Source organism: Schistocerca piceifrons, chromosome 1 (assembly GCF_021461385.2).
Source record: "Schistocerca piceifrons isolate TAMUIC-IGC-003096 chromosome 1, iqSchPice1.1, whole genome shotgun sequence".
NCBI lineage: Eukaryota > Metazoa > Arthropoda > Insecta > Orthoptera > Acrididae > Schistocerca > Schistocerca piceifrons.
The window spans coordinates 797,092,351-797,114,878 of NC_060138.1; the positions used below are offsets into that span (position 1 = coordinate 797,092,351).

Here is a 22,528-nt window from a genome sequence, read left to right on the forward strand (position 1 = left end):
AGAGAAACTTTCGCAGTTACTTACAAGTCAAGCAGTCAGTGATTAAGTGTAGAGTCAAAGTAGGATAGGCTAGAAGTACGAAAATGGTCGCACAGGCAGAGTTGGCCACGTGTTCATGTGTTGCAGGAATACAGCGTCCAGCTGACATTCAGAGAGCAGTGGATGGATGAGCGGCTCAAGTTCAATGACTTCAAAGGTTGGTACTTGTCACACTGCACATTAATTTCACGAGCTTAGTCACACACAGATCCTAGTCATAACGGGGTCAGAGAGAAATACAGGTCATAACAAAATTATATCGACAAACTTCGAGGTGTCGTAGAGTGTGTCTAGAGAAAAAGTAGAGCATAGGAACCCACATCAAGAAACTAAGTCCATTAACGCTACAAGGCGTCGAGGTTGTAGCGGCAAAGGCTTTCCGCTAGATCACGCCTTTGGCAGAAAACGTCAGTTACTACTCTGAGCTCACTGAGCACAGCAGTCTCTACAGTGTTGTGAAGTGGAGGGTCGCCATCAACGCCGTCTAACGACCTTAAAACCCGCCTCCGTAGCCGAGGTTGCTAACGCACGCCTGTGCGGTGTCGCTCGACTCGAAGGTAAGCTGGTTCGAATCCTGGTGATGGGTGCAGTTTTCACTGCCGGTATCTAGCCGGCAAGAGGAAGGAGACGTGGGGGCCTTCTTAATTCACCAGTCTAAAAACGCCAGTGCCCCGGTTCAGATTCTAAACCTCTCCACAGTGACTCACGAAGTGAGGGCATGCGACATGCGACACTGTTGTTAGTGATCCCTCTGTTAGATGGGGATATTAATTTCGGCGCGTCCCAAGGCGCAATCTAAGAGGATAGGCTGTACCACACCACCGGGATTCAACCTCTCCCTTCTCTCATAACCATCATAAAATATTACACAGCACTTCGGTATACAGCCTCGCGGGATTAGCCGAGCGGTCTATGGCGCTGCAGTCATGGACTGTGCGGCTGGTCCCGGCGGAGGTTCGAGTCCTCCCTCGGGCATGGGTGTGTGTGTTTGTCCTTAGGATAATTTAGGTAAGTAGTGTGTAAACTTAGGGACTGATGACCTTAGCAGTTAAGTCCCTTAAGATTTCACACACATTTGAACATTTTTTGAATTTGGCTATACACGCACACATTGTATTCACTTACACTGTAAATATACATATACGACACAACTTTGACGTATCCAGAAGGAATGGAGCCAATGGGCGGAGAGGAAGAACATTCTTCCCAACATTCGCCTGAATCCATCCCGCGGGATACCTCAACCAAAAATCCGACAAAGCATTTACATTTTTAACGTCCTGACTACGATCAGACCCATTGCATAAAGTCCCGCTTACAGTCCGCCAGTTTATGGAAGTCATGTCTATTGCCATAAAGGTGGCCCACGCTTTACAGCTGCTCGAAGTTTGTCTGTATCGTTTTGTTACACTGACAAAATTTAGGTTTCTAAGGGCTATTTTCTAAGAATATTGGTATAAGGGGCGTGTCATAGTGTAATAATGTAATTATAATACATTAACTTTCTTACCCCACATTCCTTTGTTTCCATGGAAATAATTATAGATCAGTGAAAAACTCTGTGATAATGAATCACCGAAATATACAACGCAAAACACAGAGGAGTGCAACAAGACTCAGGCAGATGCAAAAGTACCGCCATGTAGTTACAATCGCTGCGGTAACAGTTCAGGATAGCGTCGTTGTATCGTTCTCCTATTGCATTCAGTGCATTCACATAACAGGTGCCTATCGGAAAATTCTTCGTTAGTAAATCTATTCGTACTACTGTATATCACTGTTCAAGTACAACTAGTCCTGCCGGAAACGAAATCCTGAGACAGAACCGAACAGCACGCTTGAGGGTGAAGAGGAAAATGGGCGCGATTGTTGTCAACAGTAAGTACCGACAATGAATAGAAAATTTTCTTTCCAAAAATGAGAGACTGCATACTGGTGACTGTTGAACTGTTGCATACAAATTTTCAGTGAAATACAGATAGAAAGATAAAAGAGGGTAAGGAATTAGACGAAGTACAGTTACTCTGTAACGATCAGCCGGCGATTACGGATCTCTTGTACGAAATTTCAGGAAATATCCCAGAGCAGCCTCCAAAATTTTGACAGTGAAATTCGTATTCAAACTGTATATAATGAAACGAAAGGTCAGTGTATCGGAAAACAACTAGAAATGCCTTCAAATCTGTGTAGCGTCTCAAATTGTTTCAGCGAATGAAGAGTAAGAATTATTAGATTGAACATGAATATAATTTTTCTGTTTATTTTATGTGAATCAACATTAGTCATAGATGTGCAATATCAAACAATGTTCTGTAGGAATGTAATAAGCCCTCTTCGTAATTCTGTTTCGTCGCTTACCCACGACTTCACGTTTAATCTGTCAACTGACTACATCTAGTACCGTTGAGACGTGTGCTTTGCTAACCACATATTCAGGTTTTTTGAAGCAAAATATTTGAAATTTTTGAAAAGTAAGTACATCCTTATATTCATCACAATATTGCCGAAAATGTAACAAAATAACATATCCATACCATAAACTGAATACTCATTGGGAGCGTTTTGCTTCTTCTTTGGCGTAGGTACCCGAATCCCACTATCCTCCACTCGTAATTTGCACACTATCCACTCGACGCCACACTATCTACTCGACGTCGAAAAATTTCATGACTTTAATAGCAAGCCATCGTGCCTGCATCCAACGACATTTTTCCAGAGATGCATGATTGTTAGACTTCGAGGTTCCACGCTGCTCTTAGTTATAAAGCGGTTTTAGCTACTCAAATAATCAAATTAACACTACAGTTTACTCTGTCGAATAATCGCTAAAGAGACTGGAATTTGTTGAAAACAATAAGAAATAATTAAGCAAGTTTAATTTTCTTCCATCCGCAGAATAAGAAAGAAAGCAGGAAAATCATATTACGACTAAATAATATATCGCTAGTCTTTTGTTCACAAACGTTCAGGATGACAGAGATGGGCAGAGTAATATTATTATTACAAGACCATTCCGACGAACACACAACAGGAAAGCTCGACGAAATGTGAGTTTTGCTACTCTTGTTAAGGAATAACAAACCCTACATGACATATACACACATCAAAAAAAGTTTTGCATCACCTCGGTTCCGAGAGTTCCTGAACCTGAACAGAAAATTGGAACAGAGATCAACATAAACATCATTTTCGGAGAACATTCTGGCTACTATAGTCAAGCGATGTCGTTATCCTGAAGGAAATCATTCACAGATGTGCACGATGAGGGTGTGAACTGTCGTGTCCATGACGACGAATGCCTCGCCAATATACTGCCGATATAGTTGCACTATCGGTCGGAGGATGGCATACACGTATCGTACAGCCGTTACGGCGCCTTCCATGACCACCAGCAGCGTATGTCGGCCCCACATAATTCATCCCCAAAACGGCAGGGAATCTCCACCCTGCTGCACTCGCTGTACAGTGTGTATAAGGCGTTCAGTCTGACCGGGCTGCCTCAAATACGTCTCCGACGATTGTCTGGTTGAAGGCATATGCGACACTCATCTGTGAAGAGAACGTGATGCCAATCCTGAGCGGTCCATTCAGCATGTTGTTTGACCCATCTGTACTGCGCTGCATGGTCTCGTGTTTGCAAAGGTGGACCTCCCCATGGACGTCGGGAGTGAAGTTAGTCGTAATACGACGTCCTGTGGCTGCACAAAAAGCATTATTCAACATGGTGGCGTTGTGTAAGGGTTCCTCCGAGCCATAATCCGTAGGTAGCTGTCATCCATTGCAGCAATAGTCCTTGGGAGGCCTGAGCGAGGCATGTCATCGACAGTTCCTGTCTCTCTGTATCTCCTCCGTGTCCGAACAGCATCGCTTTTGTTCACTCCGAGACATCTGGACACTTCCCTTGTTGAGAGCCCTTCCTGGCACAAAGTAACAACGCGGACGCAATGGAACCCTGGTACTGACCGTCTAGGAATGGTTGAACTCCAGACAACACGAGTCGTTTACCTCCTTCCTGGTGGAATGACTGGAATTGATCGGCTGCCGTAACCCCTCCGTCTAATGGGCGCTGCTCATGCATGGTTGTTTACATCTTTGGACGGGCTTAGTGACATCTCCGAACAGTCAAAAGGACTGTGTCTGTGATACAATATCCACAGTCAACGTCTGTCTTCAAGAGTTCTGGGAACCCGGTTGATGCAAAACTTTTTTTTGGTGTGTTTGTACCTGCGCCAAAACATTATGACCACTACCCACCACGAGATGGAATCCCGTCTGGTTGCGTTGCGGACACGTGAAGCGGTAAGGAGAGTATGTAAACAGAGCAGAGACGAAACAGATATTTAGTTGATCCGACAGTAGCAGTACGTGCCAAAAAAGGTAAACACTGCACGTAACTGCTTTTAGAGAAAAGAGAGAGCGATAGGTGTGGTTTCATTTTAGCGAAGACACGGGCGTCAAACTCGAAATCGACTGACATTAGCGACTTTCACAGAGGTAGAGTTATGAACTGGCGTCTGCAAACGAGAATCTCAGAAACGGCGAAGCTCGTCGCCTGCTCACGTGCTACAGTTGTGAGTATCTATGAAAACTGCTTGAAGGAGGGTGAAACCACGAGTAGGCTACAAGGTACTCGACGTCCACGCTTCACTCTCGAATATGGACATGAAAGGCTTGCCTGGTCTTTAAAGCAGGATAGGTGGCGATCACACAATGTACGTTTGGAGCACAGCGTTGTACGGTAGTGAAACGTAGTCTGTGGGAAAACCCGACCAGGAGAGAAATGAAGTATTTGGGATGTGGTCAAACAGACGAATGTTAAAAATTAGGTGAACTTACAACATAAAGAATGAGGGAGTTTTCTGCAGAATCGGCGAGAAAAGGAATACACGGAAAACACTGAAAAGAAGAAGGGACAAGATGATAGAAAATCCGTTAAGACAATAGGGAATAACTTCCAAGGTACTGAGTAAAAACTGTAGAACTCTGAGATGATGGCGGGCCACATCAAAATCAGTCAGAAGATGATTTTCCTCTTTTTCTTAAGGGTCTTTGTACGTGCCCTAATCTTACATTATGGTATCTTCATCATACCTACGCGATATATACTTTGGTGACATCATAATGGTCGCACATTCTTATTCGAATACATGTTCTCCAAGTTTACCAACAGGGTTTCGCGAGAACTAGTATATCGTCTTTCTTCCAAAGATTCCCATTTAAGTTTCACGAGCATTTCTGTTATGCTTATATATGAGCAAAACAGGAACATTACGAAACTAACAACGTATCTCTTGAATCCTTCGGTGCCTGTTGTGACTCTCGCTTGACGAGGAGTCAAAATCCAGGAACAACACTCTACAATTTGTCGGTCAAGTGTCTTGAATGCAATTTTTTGAACAGATGCATTGCATTTTCGCAAAACCCTTCCACCATAGCTATGTCTTCCACTCGCCCTCCATAATACAGATTTTAAGCGATCATCCACTTCATATCGCTTCTTACTATTAGCCATGAATACTTATACAAAGTCACGTGCTCAACATGTTCGCAATTAATCCTAAAATCAGATACTAACAGGGTCTTTCTCTTTGTTATAGGTATTACCTTACATTTATCCACAATTAAAGAAAGCTGCTATTCACTACAGCAACTATATATCTTGTCCACGTATTTTTGCAGTTCTCTACTATCGTTCAACAACGATACTTTACTGTGCACACAGCATCATCAGCTAACAGTGTAGTAGTGTTCCCGATCCTATGTGATAAACCGTTTATGTAGAACATTGAAGCTCCTGTCATGCTTCGCTGGGGCAAAGGCTGCACCACTTTCGTTTGTGTGGAATATTCACCGTCCAGTATAACGTACGGCTGTCTATTAAGCAAACAGTCCTCGAGCCAATCACATATTTGTCGAGAATCTCCATATGATCGTACCTTGGTTAGTAGTCAGCGATATGGTACGGTGTAGTACGCCTAATAAATATCGGTCATTCATGCAGAAGCAGCAGGAAGTCACATGAATGTTGTTGCTTTACCGTGCGAATGGTGATAATCGGCCAATATGTCGAAAGTTTCGTCGTAAAGGCCAATACGCTACTAACACTAATTACCTGTAATTCGTGCGAAAATCAGAAGTTCCTGAAATATACGAGGGAGAATGAGGTGTATACTTTTCAGTGAGTTAATGGGGCGATGCCTGGTGGGTGGTGGTAAGTTGCAAGTGACAGTTGCCGCGTGTTATTCACGAGTCACACAAAGCCTGCGCCTCAGCGGGCTCACACACAACTGGCTGGCTGCGCTAAGTATCTGCCGCTCAGCATGCGCTGTCTGTACCGCACGGGCCTAATCAAGGGCCAAGGAAATCCTTCCGAGAATAAATGCTTGAATGAGTCCAAGCACTATAAATAGAAACGTATAAATATGTAAAATGTTAGCGTACCTGTAGGAGACAGTAGTTATAAGTCGGGATGAAGGTGACGTCGATTTATACGAAAGCTGACAATTACCTCACTGTCTGTCACATTTAAATCATAAGTCTTGTGTAGAAACTTGCTGTGCCGAGAACTTAGATAGGAATTGTATAACATTCAGAGAATAAAACCGAGTGAGTGGGCGCAGCTGTCAAGCCATTCGAGGCATTCAGTTCGCATTAGGCAGGGCAGTGATTCAAATATCGGTCCGGCCATCAAGATTTAGGCTTTCTGTCGTTTGCCAAAATCGATTAAGCCAAGGAGATAGGAAAAGGACGTATCCGATTTTCATCCTCTTGTTCTGTCTGGTTTGTGTACTTCTATCACATACCCTTTTTCACGTAGGATATTAACTTGAAATTATTCATAAAGATAGCACGTATTAGCCTATAACGCGGTATGTGTAGCCTGTAGAACATCTCCAAACGTTAACTACGGTCCTTCAACCAAAAGCCTGTGTCTTTCCTCTAATGATCTTTTCATCGACGGGGCGCCCTACCCGTTCGCCCTGAGAATAAAGGATCCATATCTAGACAAAACCAATACAGAACTACTGATCGAATATTTTCCTGAAGGGAATATTTTTCCCCTCTTCTCTTGAGCTCATCAAAACATACATTCTTGGACGAGAGCGAGATTTTCAGTGGGAAGAAAAACCGAGGAATTTGAAACGCTATTTAATCTGTTTTCTCTCTACAAGTAAATGGTCCAAAGACATATTCCAGCCGAAAGAATGAAAATTCAATGGAAGATTATCAGTCACCATTTAAGATGGGATTAACATGAACCATATATGGGTAAAATATGTTAAAGCCTTGGGATAAACCTTAATATACAATCGCAACCAGCAGATAATTTTTCCAGTATAACTGGACAATACCATTACGATAGTTGTATGTAATCAAGTTTGTACTTTAAGTTCACCTTGCAAGGGGTCATATGGGAAATGCACATGAGATAGTTGTTCATGTATGTAAGCCACACAAAAATTCTTGGGAAGTTTCCCACCTAGGAGTCTGTCATAATCAGAAATCCCGGCATACAAGCACTAGGACGATTAAGAAGGGGAATAGACGAACAGGAACAAAAAGCATCAATTTACAACTCATTAGAAACAAGAAACATCTCATTAGCCCAATGAACTAGCAAGTAATTGGGGGAAGGAAGAAACTGATAACGAAGTCCAGTTGCGTAATCAATTGTCTGACGTTTTTGTGGAGAAACGTCTGAATTTATGCTACGTGGGTAGCAAAACATGCTGAAAGGAATCAAGCGTAACCCACTCACAAAAGAGCTACTAGCTCCTACATTCCCCTCATCTGCGAACCCAGAGATAGACCCTATTAGCACAGGTGCCTCACTGAAATCACTCACCATGGCGTGCCGAGATGGACAAAGGAAGCACTAAGTACATTCAATTAATTAAACGTAGAATATACCAAAATCCATAGCAAAAAACTTTTGAAATGTTTTCATCAGAAAAAAAACTCGGTACCAAATTTCCATGAATACGAGACGTTAAAACTGAGTGAACTACACTCTCGAAAAATCTGGAATGATGTTAAGGCACTACGGAATCATGCTGAATGAGGAGTAAGCTTTGTGGGGAGATGCTTAAGACCAATAGACATTCAAAATATTGTCTATTACCACATGTATAAGTTCACAAAGAAACATTGTTTAAACTGAATAAGTTACATAGGGGAAATCGAAAATGATACCAAAACAATATTGAAATATATTTAGCACAGAATTAACACTAGGAGGTGCTTTTTGAAAGCACAGAAGCTTGTCTAGTGCTATGTGTGCAAACTCACGAAGAAAGCCGCGACGGAATTAAATAAATTACACACGTGAATTTATAAAAATAGACGGAAGCAATATTACAACAAATCAACCAAAGAAGAAGCTGGAAAATCACAGGCGACATCAAACTAGTCGCTAAGTACCAACAGCCTATGACGCAACGGTTACTCCTAGTGCCAGTCAGTCGCCCGACCTTTTCAGCCTCGACCATCCCCGCGAAGCGAATGCCGCTTTCTTCTCTTTCGCCGCAAGCGTTCCCGACGACAACGAACTGTTTCGCAAAACACGTGATCAACTAGAAACCCTCCGATTGGAGCTGTTTGACGTCTCTGACCAACGATCTCAATGTCTATTCCCAATGATACGGAGCTTACATACTTTGCGCCGGCTGTGTGCCCGTGCGATTCTAGGCACTTCAGTCCGGAACCGCGCTGCTGCTACAGCCGCAGGTTCGAATTCTGCCTCGGGCATAGATGTGTGCGCTGTCCTTAGGTTAGTTAGGTTCAAGTAATTCTAAGTCTGGGGGACTGATGACCTCAGATGTTAAGTTCCATAGTGCTCAGAGCCATTTGAACCATTTTTACATACTTTACAAGTGAGCAGGATTAAGAGTATGAAAGGTTGCTAACCGAGCACAGTAACTGCCAGTTAGTTAATACATAGAAAAGGAGAGGGGAAAATCACGCTTTCAACATACAAATGTGACTCCTTTCTCCACATCGCACCTCGTGTTTGCACGTCTAAAGTAAAAATAGGCTTAATATATCTCTACTTATGAAGCGTGTCCAACCAATACTCGGCTGACGTATTTCAACCTATCAGAAAACAAAACTTTTGGTTTATTCCATGGCATTTCCCAATAGTCTCTCCATATTGAATGAGGCAGCATCAGTAAAGTATGTGACGCTTCACTTCCATGTAGATGAAGTGCTGTTAATATTTCAGTATCTTCAAAGCTGAAGGGTTGACAGGAATAGTTTGGAATCGCAGGACCCACGCGATTGCACTTTTAAGGTGTGAATCGGCCCGGTAAGTGTTCTGAACGGCTCTAGTAAAAGAGATCTACGCCTAATAGGCAACTGTTCTAATCTAGGTCTGGAAAGCAACTTCATTTGCTGGCTGCGTAACAGCGCTTCATAACTGGATTCCGAGGTAGTTGATTCGAATCGCAAGAATAGAAAAAAGTTTCACCCCCGAATTTCGTAGACTGGAAGACGATGGCTAATGCCGTATATTACCGACTCGTACGATTGTGCATCATCCTTCAGAATTAAATCGCAAATCATCTCTCATTGTCTTATGAAGGAAGGGAACTTGACAATTCTGAATGTAATGTGACGCCTTCAACGCAAATTAAAGTTCTGCGGCCCGCTCATTAGCACATATAGGCTTGTTTTTAAATTCAGTGCCTCCGTCCACCTTCCTTTAATTCGAGTCGTATCCACAACAGCATTTGATGAAACACTGTTACAATCATTTAGACTGTTTCCTTTGCTTACCATACAAGTAAGTCAGAGAAGGAAAATGGAAACAGCATCAATGACACAACGCGGTGTTCACCATCGTTTCAGTTTTGTTTATCAGGTTGATTGGGTTTCCCTCCAGGCTTTCAAACTTCTCAGTCTCTCATCTTAGTATGTTAGTCGTAGCATGTTTGTATGCCCAGTCCTTTAATTTGATCCAAACAGTGTGACGTTTTATGGCTTTTCACAGAACACGCTGAAAAATGAGATCGAGCGCCTCTTCTTTTTCAAATGTAAGGAATAACTGCGAAGTGTTGAGGACGGTAATGAACGCTTCTACAAACCAGTTTCCACCATTTATGTGAATGAATGTAGATATAAGCGGATGACAAGACAGCAGTAATAGTTTTAAAAATAAACTGAAGTTATATCTCCTTGACAACTCCTTCTATACCATAGATGAATTCTTGAATAGGAATAGGTTAATCTGTAGGTATAATGTATGTATTTTTTGCCATTTAAGGGAATGGAGTAGGTAAATAAAAACATTTAAGCTTACAAAAAAAAAGAAAAACCTTGATTCATGTGTGCATTTCTTAAGCGCTTTACACGTTCCACATTATGACGGTTACCATGAGACTGACCAGTGGAACAAGTAACTAATTAACTAACTAATTAAACCTGTTGCTCCTACATAACTTGCGCTATACTAATAGGCCCAAAGTGCTTGAAGACACGTAATGTCGCATACCCTCAATATTTGAAAAACAGCTACCTAGCGCTAGTCGTCTCAGTTAAGATAATAATAAATATTCCTCCCCCCCCCCCCCCCCAATATTGTGAGCTAAGCTTCTTAAACTGATATGACATGTAGTTTTGTATTAAAATTTTGCATCATTATTACAAGTTGATCTTAATCAGGTAAAGAAACTTCCCCGCTGATTCACTTGTGTGTGTTCTTCTATTACAGGAAAAATAAAGTACCTGACACTGACAGACGCCAACAGAGTATGGATGCCAGATTTATTTTTCTCTAACGAAAAGGAAGGACATTTTCATAACATTATCATGCCCAACGTTTATATACGTATTTTTCCTTACGGATCGGTGCTCTACAGTATCAGGTGAGAAGAGCGACTGAAAAATTTACTAACACAAAAAATTTTTTGGATTATAATGTCTGTGCCTTGTTACAGAATTCCATTCAACGCTAAGCAGAAGCAAGTGTTCTCTTTGTGCTTGCATGTTACGCTTCCACCGTCTTTCCATGAGTACATTACTATGTATTTACGGGTGAGGGAAAATACCAACAAAAATTCACGTTGTTGCTATTATTAGCAAAAGTATTCTGATTAAACACAAAAGACTAAAAATTCCACGTACAGACTTTAAATTATTTTAGCTACGCACGAAATGGACGTAGCAGCTCCCTGTTGTAGACACATTGTGCTGTAACGTCACCAGGTAGCGCGAGGTAACCGAGACATCGTACCTGAGTATGTTTTTTCACTTTTCAGTCAAAATTTATCAAGGGGATGACGTCGCCACCGTATCACAGGAAAAAGGGTGGATTAAATAGAAGGAACGCTCACAGATTGCATCAGCTTAAGCGCTGAAGAAACGCACGCAATGTCTCCAACTATTCTCACGATTGCACTGGAGCTGCTACGTTGTCTCAGCTGCAAGCAGAGACCGTAATGGAGCAAATTACCAACGAAGTTTCTGTGCGATCTTGTTACCAGAGTACTGTCGATAACAACGTGATCACAGCCGACAATTTAGAAGGCTAATTTCGTCATTACACTCATACGTAATATAGTCAAATATTATTACATTCACTTGTGTAGTTTGCTTAGCGAAATGTAAGTCGATAATACACTAGTTATATTCTTCGCTATGTTTCAAGGCTGTTCAGTATGGGCAACGCAACGCATGTGTGTGTTTCAGAATCTCTCTGACGCTCTCCTGCCCGATGAACCTGAAGCTGTACCCGCTCGACAGGCAGGTCTGCTCGCTGAGGATGGCCAGCTGTGAGTTCCGCATCATCACATCCACATTTACAACTGCAGATCTCGGCTCGATTCTCTTTCGCTGCGTCATCGGCTGATTATAGCGTTCCTTTTATAATTGTTGGTCATAGTCGGAAAACTAAAATCTTGACATTTTGCGAAATGTTTACCTATCTTCTTTGGTTCACATGTGAGCGTTAATTTACGTAACCTTTGCAGTTTGTATGACGTCATATTTTCTAGTCACTAAAGATATTGGCAGCAGACACGCAGAGTAAGACCAACAGACTAAGAAATTAAAACAATATGCTTGCGTCACTGTCCTATATTATTGTTAACAATAAACTTCATATACACTCTAAACTGCATGTAAAATTATCTAAACATTTGTTGGTATGGTTATTTGGAGCCTGCGGTATTGTAGGCAAATACATAAATTAAATAAGTAAAATAGAAAAATAGCCACCAGAACTAAAATAAAATTCAATAAAGTTATTGCTTAGACAACAAAGATTTTCACACTTATCAAGAGTTGCAAAATACGTAACATTTGATACTATGCTAGTTGGGATCAACCTGTTGAAGAAAAGCACACACCCTGTTACGATATAGGCTTTCTCAGCAAAATCTGGAGGCCTCTCGCATTTTTCGTATCAGCACGCAAGTCACAAATAAGAGGATGAACAGCCCTCAACCAGTAAATAGAAAATGTTCCCCTAAATTTTGTGGTACATAATTAAATGAACATATTAAGGACCGATTTATGGTGCATCCTCGAAATAGAGAAGGAATCTTTGCATCACAGGCAGCATTCTAGTCCAGGGGGTGTTTAGAGCACACCCCGCTTGGTTTTTGAAAAGGACCGACTGTTATTTCAGTCCCACTTCCAGCCAATCAGGTGCATGATCACTTTCTTTACCAATACGTTTCTTACAGTTAGCGGAAGGCATATTGTTGCACAGTATGTCACCTGCAGATTTTCTTTAGTCTATTGTTGCACCTGATATTATTTTTCCCCCATTTTACACGTGCCGAAACCCAGTAGAATGACTTACTTCCGCAGCCTTTGTGGAGAAGAAAATCGTGAATTGTCTTGATTTGTTTTACTTTCTGTTTGCTGCCTGCGGCGATTGGTTTGAAATGGACAGAGAAAGTACAGTAGTTCGAATAGCTAAAACCGAATTAAAATGATTTTGAAATACGTAAATACGTCCCGCGTAACAATTAGGACCAGTAGATTCACAACAGTCGTAAATGGACTGTTATCCGGGAAAAATCTAAAAGTCTGCTTGAATTAATGTATGTTAAGATTTAAAGTTCTTAAAAGTTATATTTTACAAAATCGATTTATGTTGGCGTACGTTCTTGTCTTATTCGCCTTCGATGTGCAGATGTCGGGTTTCAGTACAATGTTGAAAACATAGCGGAGTGAAGCAGTATGCACACCTCACAGTCGTAACTTGTGGACATGTTCCGCAGTAGTCCCGTATCAAAAGCCGCAGCGATAATGTTATTGAAATATTTGTCATGAGCTATTCCAATTCTCTGTGTTTTCATCATTTCACTAAAACTCCAAATTTGAACTGCGATCACGAATAAGGGAAGAACATACAACAAAGTAGTACGTTTTATTTTGGGAAATTTGTACACAAATCCATAGTTTTAGTTACCTTTATGGATAGAACGAGCACATGTAGTAGCCTCGTGCTGCATAGTATCAATGATGGTCAGACATACAGTGATGGTGCACTGCCCACTAATAATCATGACGGATTGTCTGAAAGTTTCGTAAAAGTGGTCAAGACATCGCCTATCTGCTCTATGTGACATGTGACCAAAGTGCTTTATGATTTCAGTGGAGTTAATGATTTTGAATCTGCTTCATTGGGTTAGGCGACCAGGACATTTTAAGTTTAAATTTCATGTCAGGATCCCCATTGAATATTTAATACTGAGGACACCATACTAGATATGGAAAACAGTTGAATAATGAGATAAACAAATAGCAATAGTTACTGTAGCAACCGGGAAAGGGATTCGTCGCTAGGTATTTGACGTAAAGGTTCGCACCATTTCGCTGATTTGAATCCAGAAGGCTAACTAAAAACCAAAGATTTGTTTGTTTTAAGGAACGATCTTAGTATTTCAAATGATTCCAGTGAAGTGGGTACTAGCTTGAAACAATAACTACACAGACTTCAGGAATTTGCTTTACCTACAAAGTCAGAATTACCATGTGTCATGTAATTTCAACTGATTTGCTGACTAACGTTCCAAGGGCAAAACTGTGTTTGCTCAGAAGCAGGCCTGATACGTGGTACGGTGTTGCAGATGGTTGGACGACTGATGACCTGGTGTTCCTGTGGAAAGACGGCGACCCGGTGCAGGTGGTCAAGAACCTGCACCTGCCGCGCTTCACGCTAGAGAAGTTCCTTACCGACTACTGCAACAGCAAAACCAACACAGGTACGTAAAATGTCTGCAACTGGTTCGATATTGTTGTTCAAAAGAGTCCCATCTCATGACATGGAATACAACCATGCCAACAGAAACATGTAGATCACCTTTACTGGATCCCAAATACGATTCTTTTCCACTTCCGTAATTTACAATAATAGTGTTTCGGTTCGTAAAGGGTGAAGGACGAAAACGGTAATATGAGGTATGTCCACAAAGTAAGTTTCGTTTGGTTATGTGAAACAAACAGATGCAAAAAAAATGTTTATTGTAGAAAAATCTACAACTGATAAACTACTTTTCTACATAGCTTCCGAAATTTTATAGGCACTTGTCACAGCGTGGCACAAGTTTTTGTATGCCTTCTTTATAGAAGGTTGCCGCCTGTGTTTTCAACCATGTGGCAACAAGTTATTTCAGCTCGTCATCATCGTTGGAGTGTTGACCACAATGGACAGATTTTAGGTGTAACAAGAGATGAAAGTCGCTAGGAGCGAGGTCCGGGCTGTACGGAGGATGATCAAACGCATCTCAGTGAAATTCCCGTAAGAGTAGTTTGGTCACATTCGCCGTGTGATGTCGGGCATTATCGTGGAAAAAACAACACTTTTTGACAGTAATCCTCGGCGCTTGTTCTGTACTGCGCGGCGCAATTTCTTAATGGTCTCGCAGTAACCACGTGCATTGATTGTTTGGCCAAGTGGTAAGAAATCAATCAACAAAAAGCCTTTTCTGTCCCAAAAAACGGTGCACATGACTTTTCGAAGTGTCGAGATTTGCTATGGCCTAACCTTCGTTGGGGATGAAGTGTGCCTCTATTCCATTGATTACCGTTATGTTTCAGGGATGTCGTACGATACCCAAGTTTTATCCTCCGTGACTATCCGTGAAAGAAAACCTTCGCCTTCTTCATTATAACGTGTCAAAAACTGAAGTGCACTGCCCATCCGTTGTTTTTGTGTTGTTCAGTAATAATTTTGGGTGCCCAACGTGAGCAAAGTTTTCGAAATTTCCGTTTTTCAGTAACTGTTTCATGAATTAGTGATCGTGAGATTTGAGGGACTTCCATAGCAAGGGCGCTAAGTGTAAACTTACGGTTCTGCTTAATATTCTCTTCAATAGTGTGAACCAGTTCATCAGTAACCACAGACGGGCGTCTACTTCGCTCTTCATTTTGCTCTTGATCAGTCCTTCATTGATCAGTCTGACCCATCTTCTACCCATTGAACCACTCATAGCGTTTTGTCCGTAAACCTCGCAGATTTGCCGATGAATTTTCTTTGATTTAACTTTCTTTGCAATTAGAAAACGAATCACAGATCTGATTTTACAGCGGCGGCATTTTCAATTACGGCTGACATTATAAAGAAGCACTACAAAGCACACGTCGGCAGCAGCGATCTTAAAATGGCGTACATGTCTTCTCCTTGAGTCACAGTAACTGCCGCGCATGCTCGGAACAGCGATCGTTGCGCTGCCGTGGATGGATACAGAAATGGAATTTACTTTGTGGACGACCCTCGTAGCAAGAATATTATAAGAAAGGTACACTTTGTAATGGACTGTAACTGAAACCACACAACACGAAAAGGTCGATACCACTACACACTGTGATTATCTATGCTACACGTGTTATATAGTATAACTTCCCAATGATACCCTGAAGGAAAAAGTATTCTCAGGTGTATTAAAGCAGTTACTTCAATAGGAAATCAGAAACGAAATGAAGTTTGGAAATATGTAGTTGTAATACACAATCCAATCACATTAATCTGACCACCACCTATGTCTGACGTCAACTTAGAGTAACCATTCACAGATGACAGGTGGCAACACTAACAGTGGAAGGTATATAAAGCGTGCGGGGGGATGCGGAAAATAGTGCACTCGTTGTCGTAATGCGGAAACGGAGAGATTTAACTGACATCAAAAAATGGTTCAAATGGCTCTGAGCACTGTGGGGCGTAACTATTAAGGTCATCAGTCCCCTAGAACTTAGAACTACTTAAACCTAACTAACCTACGGACATCACACACATCCACGCCCGAGGCAGGATTCGAACGTGCGACGTAGCGGTCGCGCGGTTCCAGACTGTAGCGCCTAGAGCCGCTGGGCCACCCCGGCCGGTATCTGTCATCACAAAGGGCACGATCATTCATTTTCGAGTAAAAGATGAAACCATTTACGAAACGGCTAAATAAGTAAAGTATTCGCGTGCCGTCGTGGTTTAGTGTACCGTGCATGGCAAAATGGCGCTATGTGAAACAGGCGCCTTGTCAACTGTGGCTTAACGCGGGCCTTAGATGACAGAAGCGAACGACGGCTGCGGAGACATCTACGGGTGAACAAGCTTGCAACTGTTGAGCAACTGACCGTCCAGCTGAGCCAAGAGGCCACCAACAGTGTCCGCTCAACAACCGTTCAGCAAACGTTGCTGCGTGTGGGCCTCTGTAGCAGGCGCTGGTTCATGCGCCAATGTTGAAAGCTGTCATCGGCGACGAAGGCTGGAAATTGCATGCCAATACCGCAACTGCACGTCCACCGAGTAGCGACAGGTGGTCTTTTCAGATGAATCAATTTTTATGCTCCATGGGACAAATGGCCGTTGGCGTGTTCGGCGTGAAACGTTGAAAGCAAACAACTTGCAACAATCGTCGGAAGGGTCCATGCCGGAGAAAGGAGCGTTGAGGTCTGGAGAACGTTTTCGTGGGATTCCCTGGCTGATCTCGTCATTCTGAAAGGTACAATGGATCAACACGAGTATGTATCTATCCTTGGCTACCATGTCCATTCCTGCACGCAGTTTGTTTCTTTCTCAGCATGATGGCATTTACCAGCAGGACAACGCGACGTGTCACGCAGCTCACAGTCTACGTACGTGGTTCGAAGAGCGCTAGAATGGGTTTGCCGTACTGCCCCGGCCATCAGACTCCCCTAATTTAATCCCAACCGAAAATCTGTAGGCTGTTCGCGCCATATGCCGGGCGTTGTGGCCGAACAGTTCTAGGCGCTTCAGTCTGGAACCGCGCTGCTTTTACGGTCGCAGGTTCGAATCCTGCCTCGGGCATGGGTGTCTGTGATGTCCTTAGGTTAGTTAGGTTTAAGTAATTCTAAGTCTAGGGGACTGATGACTTCAGATGTTATGTCCCATAGTGCTTAGAGCTATTTCAACCATTTGTTCGCGCCATGGATCCTCAACTGATAAACCTAGAGCAGCTGGCCACGACGCTGGACTCGTCATGGCTCCATATCCATTCCAGAACCTCACTGACTTTCTCCCTGCATGTCAGCGCTGCAATAGGTGGTTGTCCTGGTTTTTTAGAGGTGGTCACATTAACGTGACTGGATCGTGTATTTCCTGCGATAAGATCATATCAGCATTATTTCCTGAAGCCATGAAGGCTGCAAAAGACAACTTCCGATGTGAGGGCTTTGACTTAAAACTATACCGTATATGTCTCTTGTATAACGACCATGTCAACTCGACTCGACACTTCGCAATTACTGTGCGCAGGACAGTAGGGATAGGTCAATGATCGGTTGGTTCCATTCTATTCACGTTCAATCTGAAACGTACATACGCCCAGAAGTCAAGTCATGAAAAATGCGTTAATTGCTGTTTTCCGCGTTATGACCGGGCGTTCCTAACAGCAGCTACCAGAGCGAGCAGACCATAAGCACCACACACGATTGCAACAGACGAAACAAATCTGCAATTGCTGAACATTGCCTTGGTACACGTCATCCGACGGAATATAAAAACAAAGAGATTTTGACGTGCACTCCCCTTCCTGGCACAGTGATATTAATGAATTTCAAGTGCCCTTATGAATAATGACACATATGTTTGCTTAAATTCTGCCTGGAGTCCTGCTCTCTCCCTGATCGCGCAATAGAGAAACAGGCTTAGTCCTACATACTCACTCGTTAATTAATATTTCGCTATCGATAACATCCGGTGTTGGTTATCTTTAGCTGTGGGGTGAAAACTGTTGTTTATAATGCGTGCGTATCTTTTGGTTCCCGGTTGATTTAACCCTAACCACGAAGGATTTAAGTTGCCATGCATGCGATCTCTGGTTTCATTTGTGACTGTAGAAATATTGGTGACTGTCAAGGACGTTACCCGGCTGCATTCCCAACTGTTATTTAAACAGCTAGTTGTCCGTGAGTAAGACAGCTTACCGGATTCCTCTGTTAAGAGAAAAAGGCCCGCAGTGATGAAACCTACGAATTAATACGTTTTACCAGTACTATCTGTTTAGCATTTCAAAGAAAATGGCCTAAAAGCACCCTCATGGCGTCTATCACATGATAAATCTCTCCTCTCTCTCTCTCTCTCTCTCTCTCTCTCTCTCTCTCTCTCAGACACACACACACACACACACACACACACACACACACACACACACACACAAAGACGAATAGAGAAAGAGAAAGAGAAGGAGAAGAGAGATAGACAGAGACAGACGGAAAATAGGAGGAACGGAGAGAAAGTAAGGTATGATAGTCGACACTAAAGTTTCATACACATCAGAGCACAATGTGATGACTTGCTCTTAAATGTTAGGCACATCACTAACGGCCCTCAGAAGGTGACATCCCCAGCGGTGGGATAGACTTCTTAGACTTCTTGAAACCATCTCTATGGTATGGTAGATTAAAATCCCAAGTATCATACCTTGCAGCCATTCACCCTGCTAGGTCTCGTTTGCGAGCAACGAAAAAAAAGAAGAAAAAACAGAACTTTGCGTGACGCTCTGTAACTTTGAAGATGTTGTACGTACTGGTTTCGTAGCGTAATGGATAGGGTAAGGGCCTCAAATATAATATGTTGCGGGCCCCAATCTCGTCAGCTACTTCAAATTTTTTAATCTTTTAATTTTTACCGAATGACTGATCATTAGTTTTATTCAGTGACATGATCTATACGTATTTTTTTATTTCTATTTGTTTATCACATTATTTTAACCATCGTATCAACTTTTTCATTTTCTCTAATTTATGTTAAAATCATTCTTTTTTCGCTTGGAACCTTCGGTCATATGAGTTTAACTAATTTTATGTATTAATTTTGATGTCTTTTCTTTCGTTTTTATCCTCTGATATTTTTTTTCATGTTATTGCGCTCGTTATAAATCTTCATCTGCTTTGTCCACAGTGGAATAGGAATTTATGTTTTGAATCCTTGTATGATGATTACCAAGAAAAAGTACTTATCGTAAAGAAAAATACAGTATAACACCATTGCACAGTCGATATAAATATATTATTTCGTCTTTTGTTTTTCCAAACAACAGATCGGTATTTTCAAGTGTTTAAACATTGTAATAGATAAATAAATATAATTAGATTCACATTCACAAATATTCCGAGTACAAAATTATATAAAGAAAAAATGAGGACAAATGGAAAAGTTCATACAGTGATTAAAATGCTGTGACAAGAGAATAGAGGTAACAAAAAATTAAACCAATTAATTAAATAAAAATAATGATCAAAGCCATTTTGATAAAGCTTTAGAATAAAATAAAAAATATAAAACACCTGATGAGATTCGAGCCCACAATGCACTACATGTGAGACTTTATCCTCGTCGTTATCCCACACAAACAGTCCGTAAAAGGTAACTTAATTAAAGCCCTTGAGCATCATGCGACATTCTTAAAGCTTTTTGTTGTCGATTACTCGCAAAGGAAGACCTACCGGGGTGAATGGCTGCAAACGTGTCGTACTTGGGGTCTTAACCTACATCACCGTATAGATGATTTCAAAATGTCTATCCCACTGTTGGGAACCTGGACCTACCAGAACAAATAGACGGTTTGTGAAATTAAAAATTTTAGCTCTGTCGTCGTATAGAATATGCGGCAGGGGCAAATATTTCCGAGTGATTGTATTCGACTATTCTGAATGTGGGTGTGTTTGCTTGTTGCAGGAGAGTACAGCTGCTTGAAGGTGGACCTGCTGTTCAAGCGCGAGTTCAGCTACTACCTGATCCAGATCTACATCCCGTGCTGCATGCTGGTGATAGTGTCGTGGGTGTCCTTCTGGCTCGATCAGAGCGCCATCCCGGCACGGGTGTCCCTAGGCGTGACCACGCTGCTCACCATGGCCACCCAGACGTCGGGCATCAACGCCTCCCTGCCCCCCGTGTCCTATACCAAAGCCATCGACGTGTGGACTGGCGTGTGCCTCACTTTCGTGTTCGGCGCGTTGCTCGAGTTCGCGCTCGTCAACTACGCGAGCCGCTCGGACATGCACCGCGAGAACATGAAGAAGCAGCGCCGCCAGGTTGAGCTGGAGCACGCCGCGCAGCTCGAGGCGGCCGCTGACCTGCTCGTGGAGGACGGCAGCACCACTTTTGCCATGGTAGGCACGCGCCCCTCCCACCGCGCCTCACACGTCCGATCAGTCAGACCTCGCGGACACGACCGTGTCCACACGAAAAACAATTTACAAAGGCTGTACGTGACATAGTGGTATCTTATAAGCAGGGCTGGGCAAACGATACGCGGCTTAGAACAGGCCCGAGATTTCCCGATACGTCGCAGATCTCGATACTTCATCGAGCGCTGCTCGAAAAATCACGTAGCATTTCACTCGCCCGAAACGAGTGCAAGCGATAAGCAAGAAATGCGAACTTCACATAATATGATACGACTCTGCTTAAAATTTGACAGTTTCGTGAAACACAGGCGGAAACAAAATTATACCCCAACACTGCACATACTGCTGCTAAATTTGAATAAATCTACAACAACAATTCTATGATGTATGTATGCAGAGTGAAGCGACAAATGAAATGTTGTACCAATTCGGGGATTCGGACCTTGGTCTCCTGCTCCCTAGGCAGATGCGTTAACAACTTAAGCCACCCTACCACAGTAGCTTTGGACAACAGCACGGACTAACCTACCACACCTCCCTTCTCAATCTAAATTCCCATTCACATGAATTTGGATTGAGGATGAAGGTGAGTTGGGATAGTTTGTACCATTGTGCAAAGCCACCGTACTACAGTGGCGTAGCGGCTAGCGCATCTGCCTAGCAGGAAAGCCGTATTCGAAGCCTGACCTTAGTACAAATTCTCATTCGTCGCTTCAGTCTGTATATATACGTCAAAGGTGTTTGGGACTTGAAAAGGTCTCTGGAATCATGTAGTGTCATTTGATTAAAAACACGCATTCGCGTACAGTACGTATGGATACACGTAGCGTTCCACGAGGAACGGTCAGTATTTAAGGATACGATAGGAACGATTGTTCGAAGTAGAAATGTCTACCAGGTCTGTAGAAGATATGTGTTTCACAGTAGTGAAGTAGAACAAGTGCTTATAGCGCTTAAGGTGTGCCCTTTAGAGCCCATGTGTACTGGACATTTTTTCTTGTTTTGATCCACACTACCATCTCTCAGAATATGGAAAGCGAAGAGCTTCCATCAGAAGAGATTTGTCAGACAGTATCGAAGATGAATGAGTGCTCATTGTTCTTAAGGTATGCATTCTACAGCTCATGTTTACTAGACTCTTTTCGCTTCGAATGATAGTTCCCATCATGTCCCTAAATATTAACCATTCCTCCTGGGGCACCCTGTATAAGTATTTATAGTATTGTAAAGTAAAACTAGCAAAGACAAATGTTCTCCCTCAAAAAAGACCACACGACCCCGAAATCAGTACATTAGTTTATTTGGTTATTAGAGACTATAATGATTTACCAAGTGCGTTGCAAGGGAGCATTTCTATACCTGTTCACGTAGTAGGATAAAATAAAAAGAAGTTACCAGCTTTTAGTCAGCTTGAAAAGAAGATGGTAACACTCGTTCGCTACAAGGAAAATATTTATTATGAATTAAATCCATAATAAATGAAATACTCGTGTTATTATCGAGAGAATAAATTACAGCGGCAAGCTCCGTCGTGGCACTAGTACTAATAGATGTCAGCAAATAATGGGACGAGCGAAATCTCGTGAACTGGACTGAATCGTGATTGCGATTTGTTATTTATTTATAAGTTGCTGTTTTTACACATGGCCAACGGCCTTGCCGCAGTGGTGACACCGGTTCCCGTCAGGTCACCGAAGTTAAGCGCTGTCAGACTTGGCTAAACCTTGGCTGGGTAACCGTCCGGTCTGTCAAGCGCTAAGGGCAAGCGGGGTGCACTCAGTCCTCGAGAGGCAAATTGAGGAGCTACGTGATTGAGAAGTAGCGTCTCCGATCTCGAAGACTGACAATGGCCGGGAGAGGGATGTGATGATCTCAGCCCCCTCCATAACCG

General features: G+C 42.4%; 1 protein-coding gene across 5 annotated transcripts in view; it reads left to right on the plus strand.

Annotated features, from left to right (window-relative positions):
- Positions 1-22,528, plus strand: part of LOC124713610 (glutamate-gated chloride channel) — a 711,599-nt gene that overhangs the window by 579,878 nt on the left and 109,193 nt on the right. For all 5 annotated transcript variants that reach the window (XM_047242962.1, XM_047242961.1, XM_047242960.1 and 2 more), the window contains 5 exons: positions 127-196; positions 10,751-10,904; positions 11,728-11,810; positions 14,121-14,255; positions 20,186-20,619. In XM_047242962.1, the coding sequence (XP_047098918.1) occupies positions 127-196; positions 10,751-10,904; positions 11,728-11,810; positions 14,121-14,255; positions 20,186-20,619 (876 nt within the window). The remainder of the gene's footprint in view (positions 1-126; positions 197-10,750; positions 10,905-11,727; positions 11,811-14,120; positions 14,256-20,185; positions 20,620-22,528) is intronic.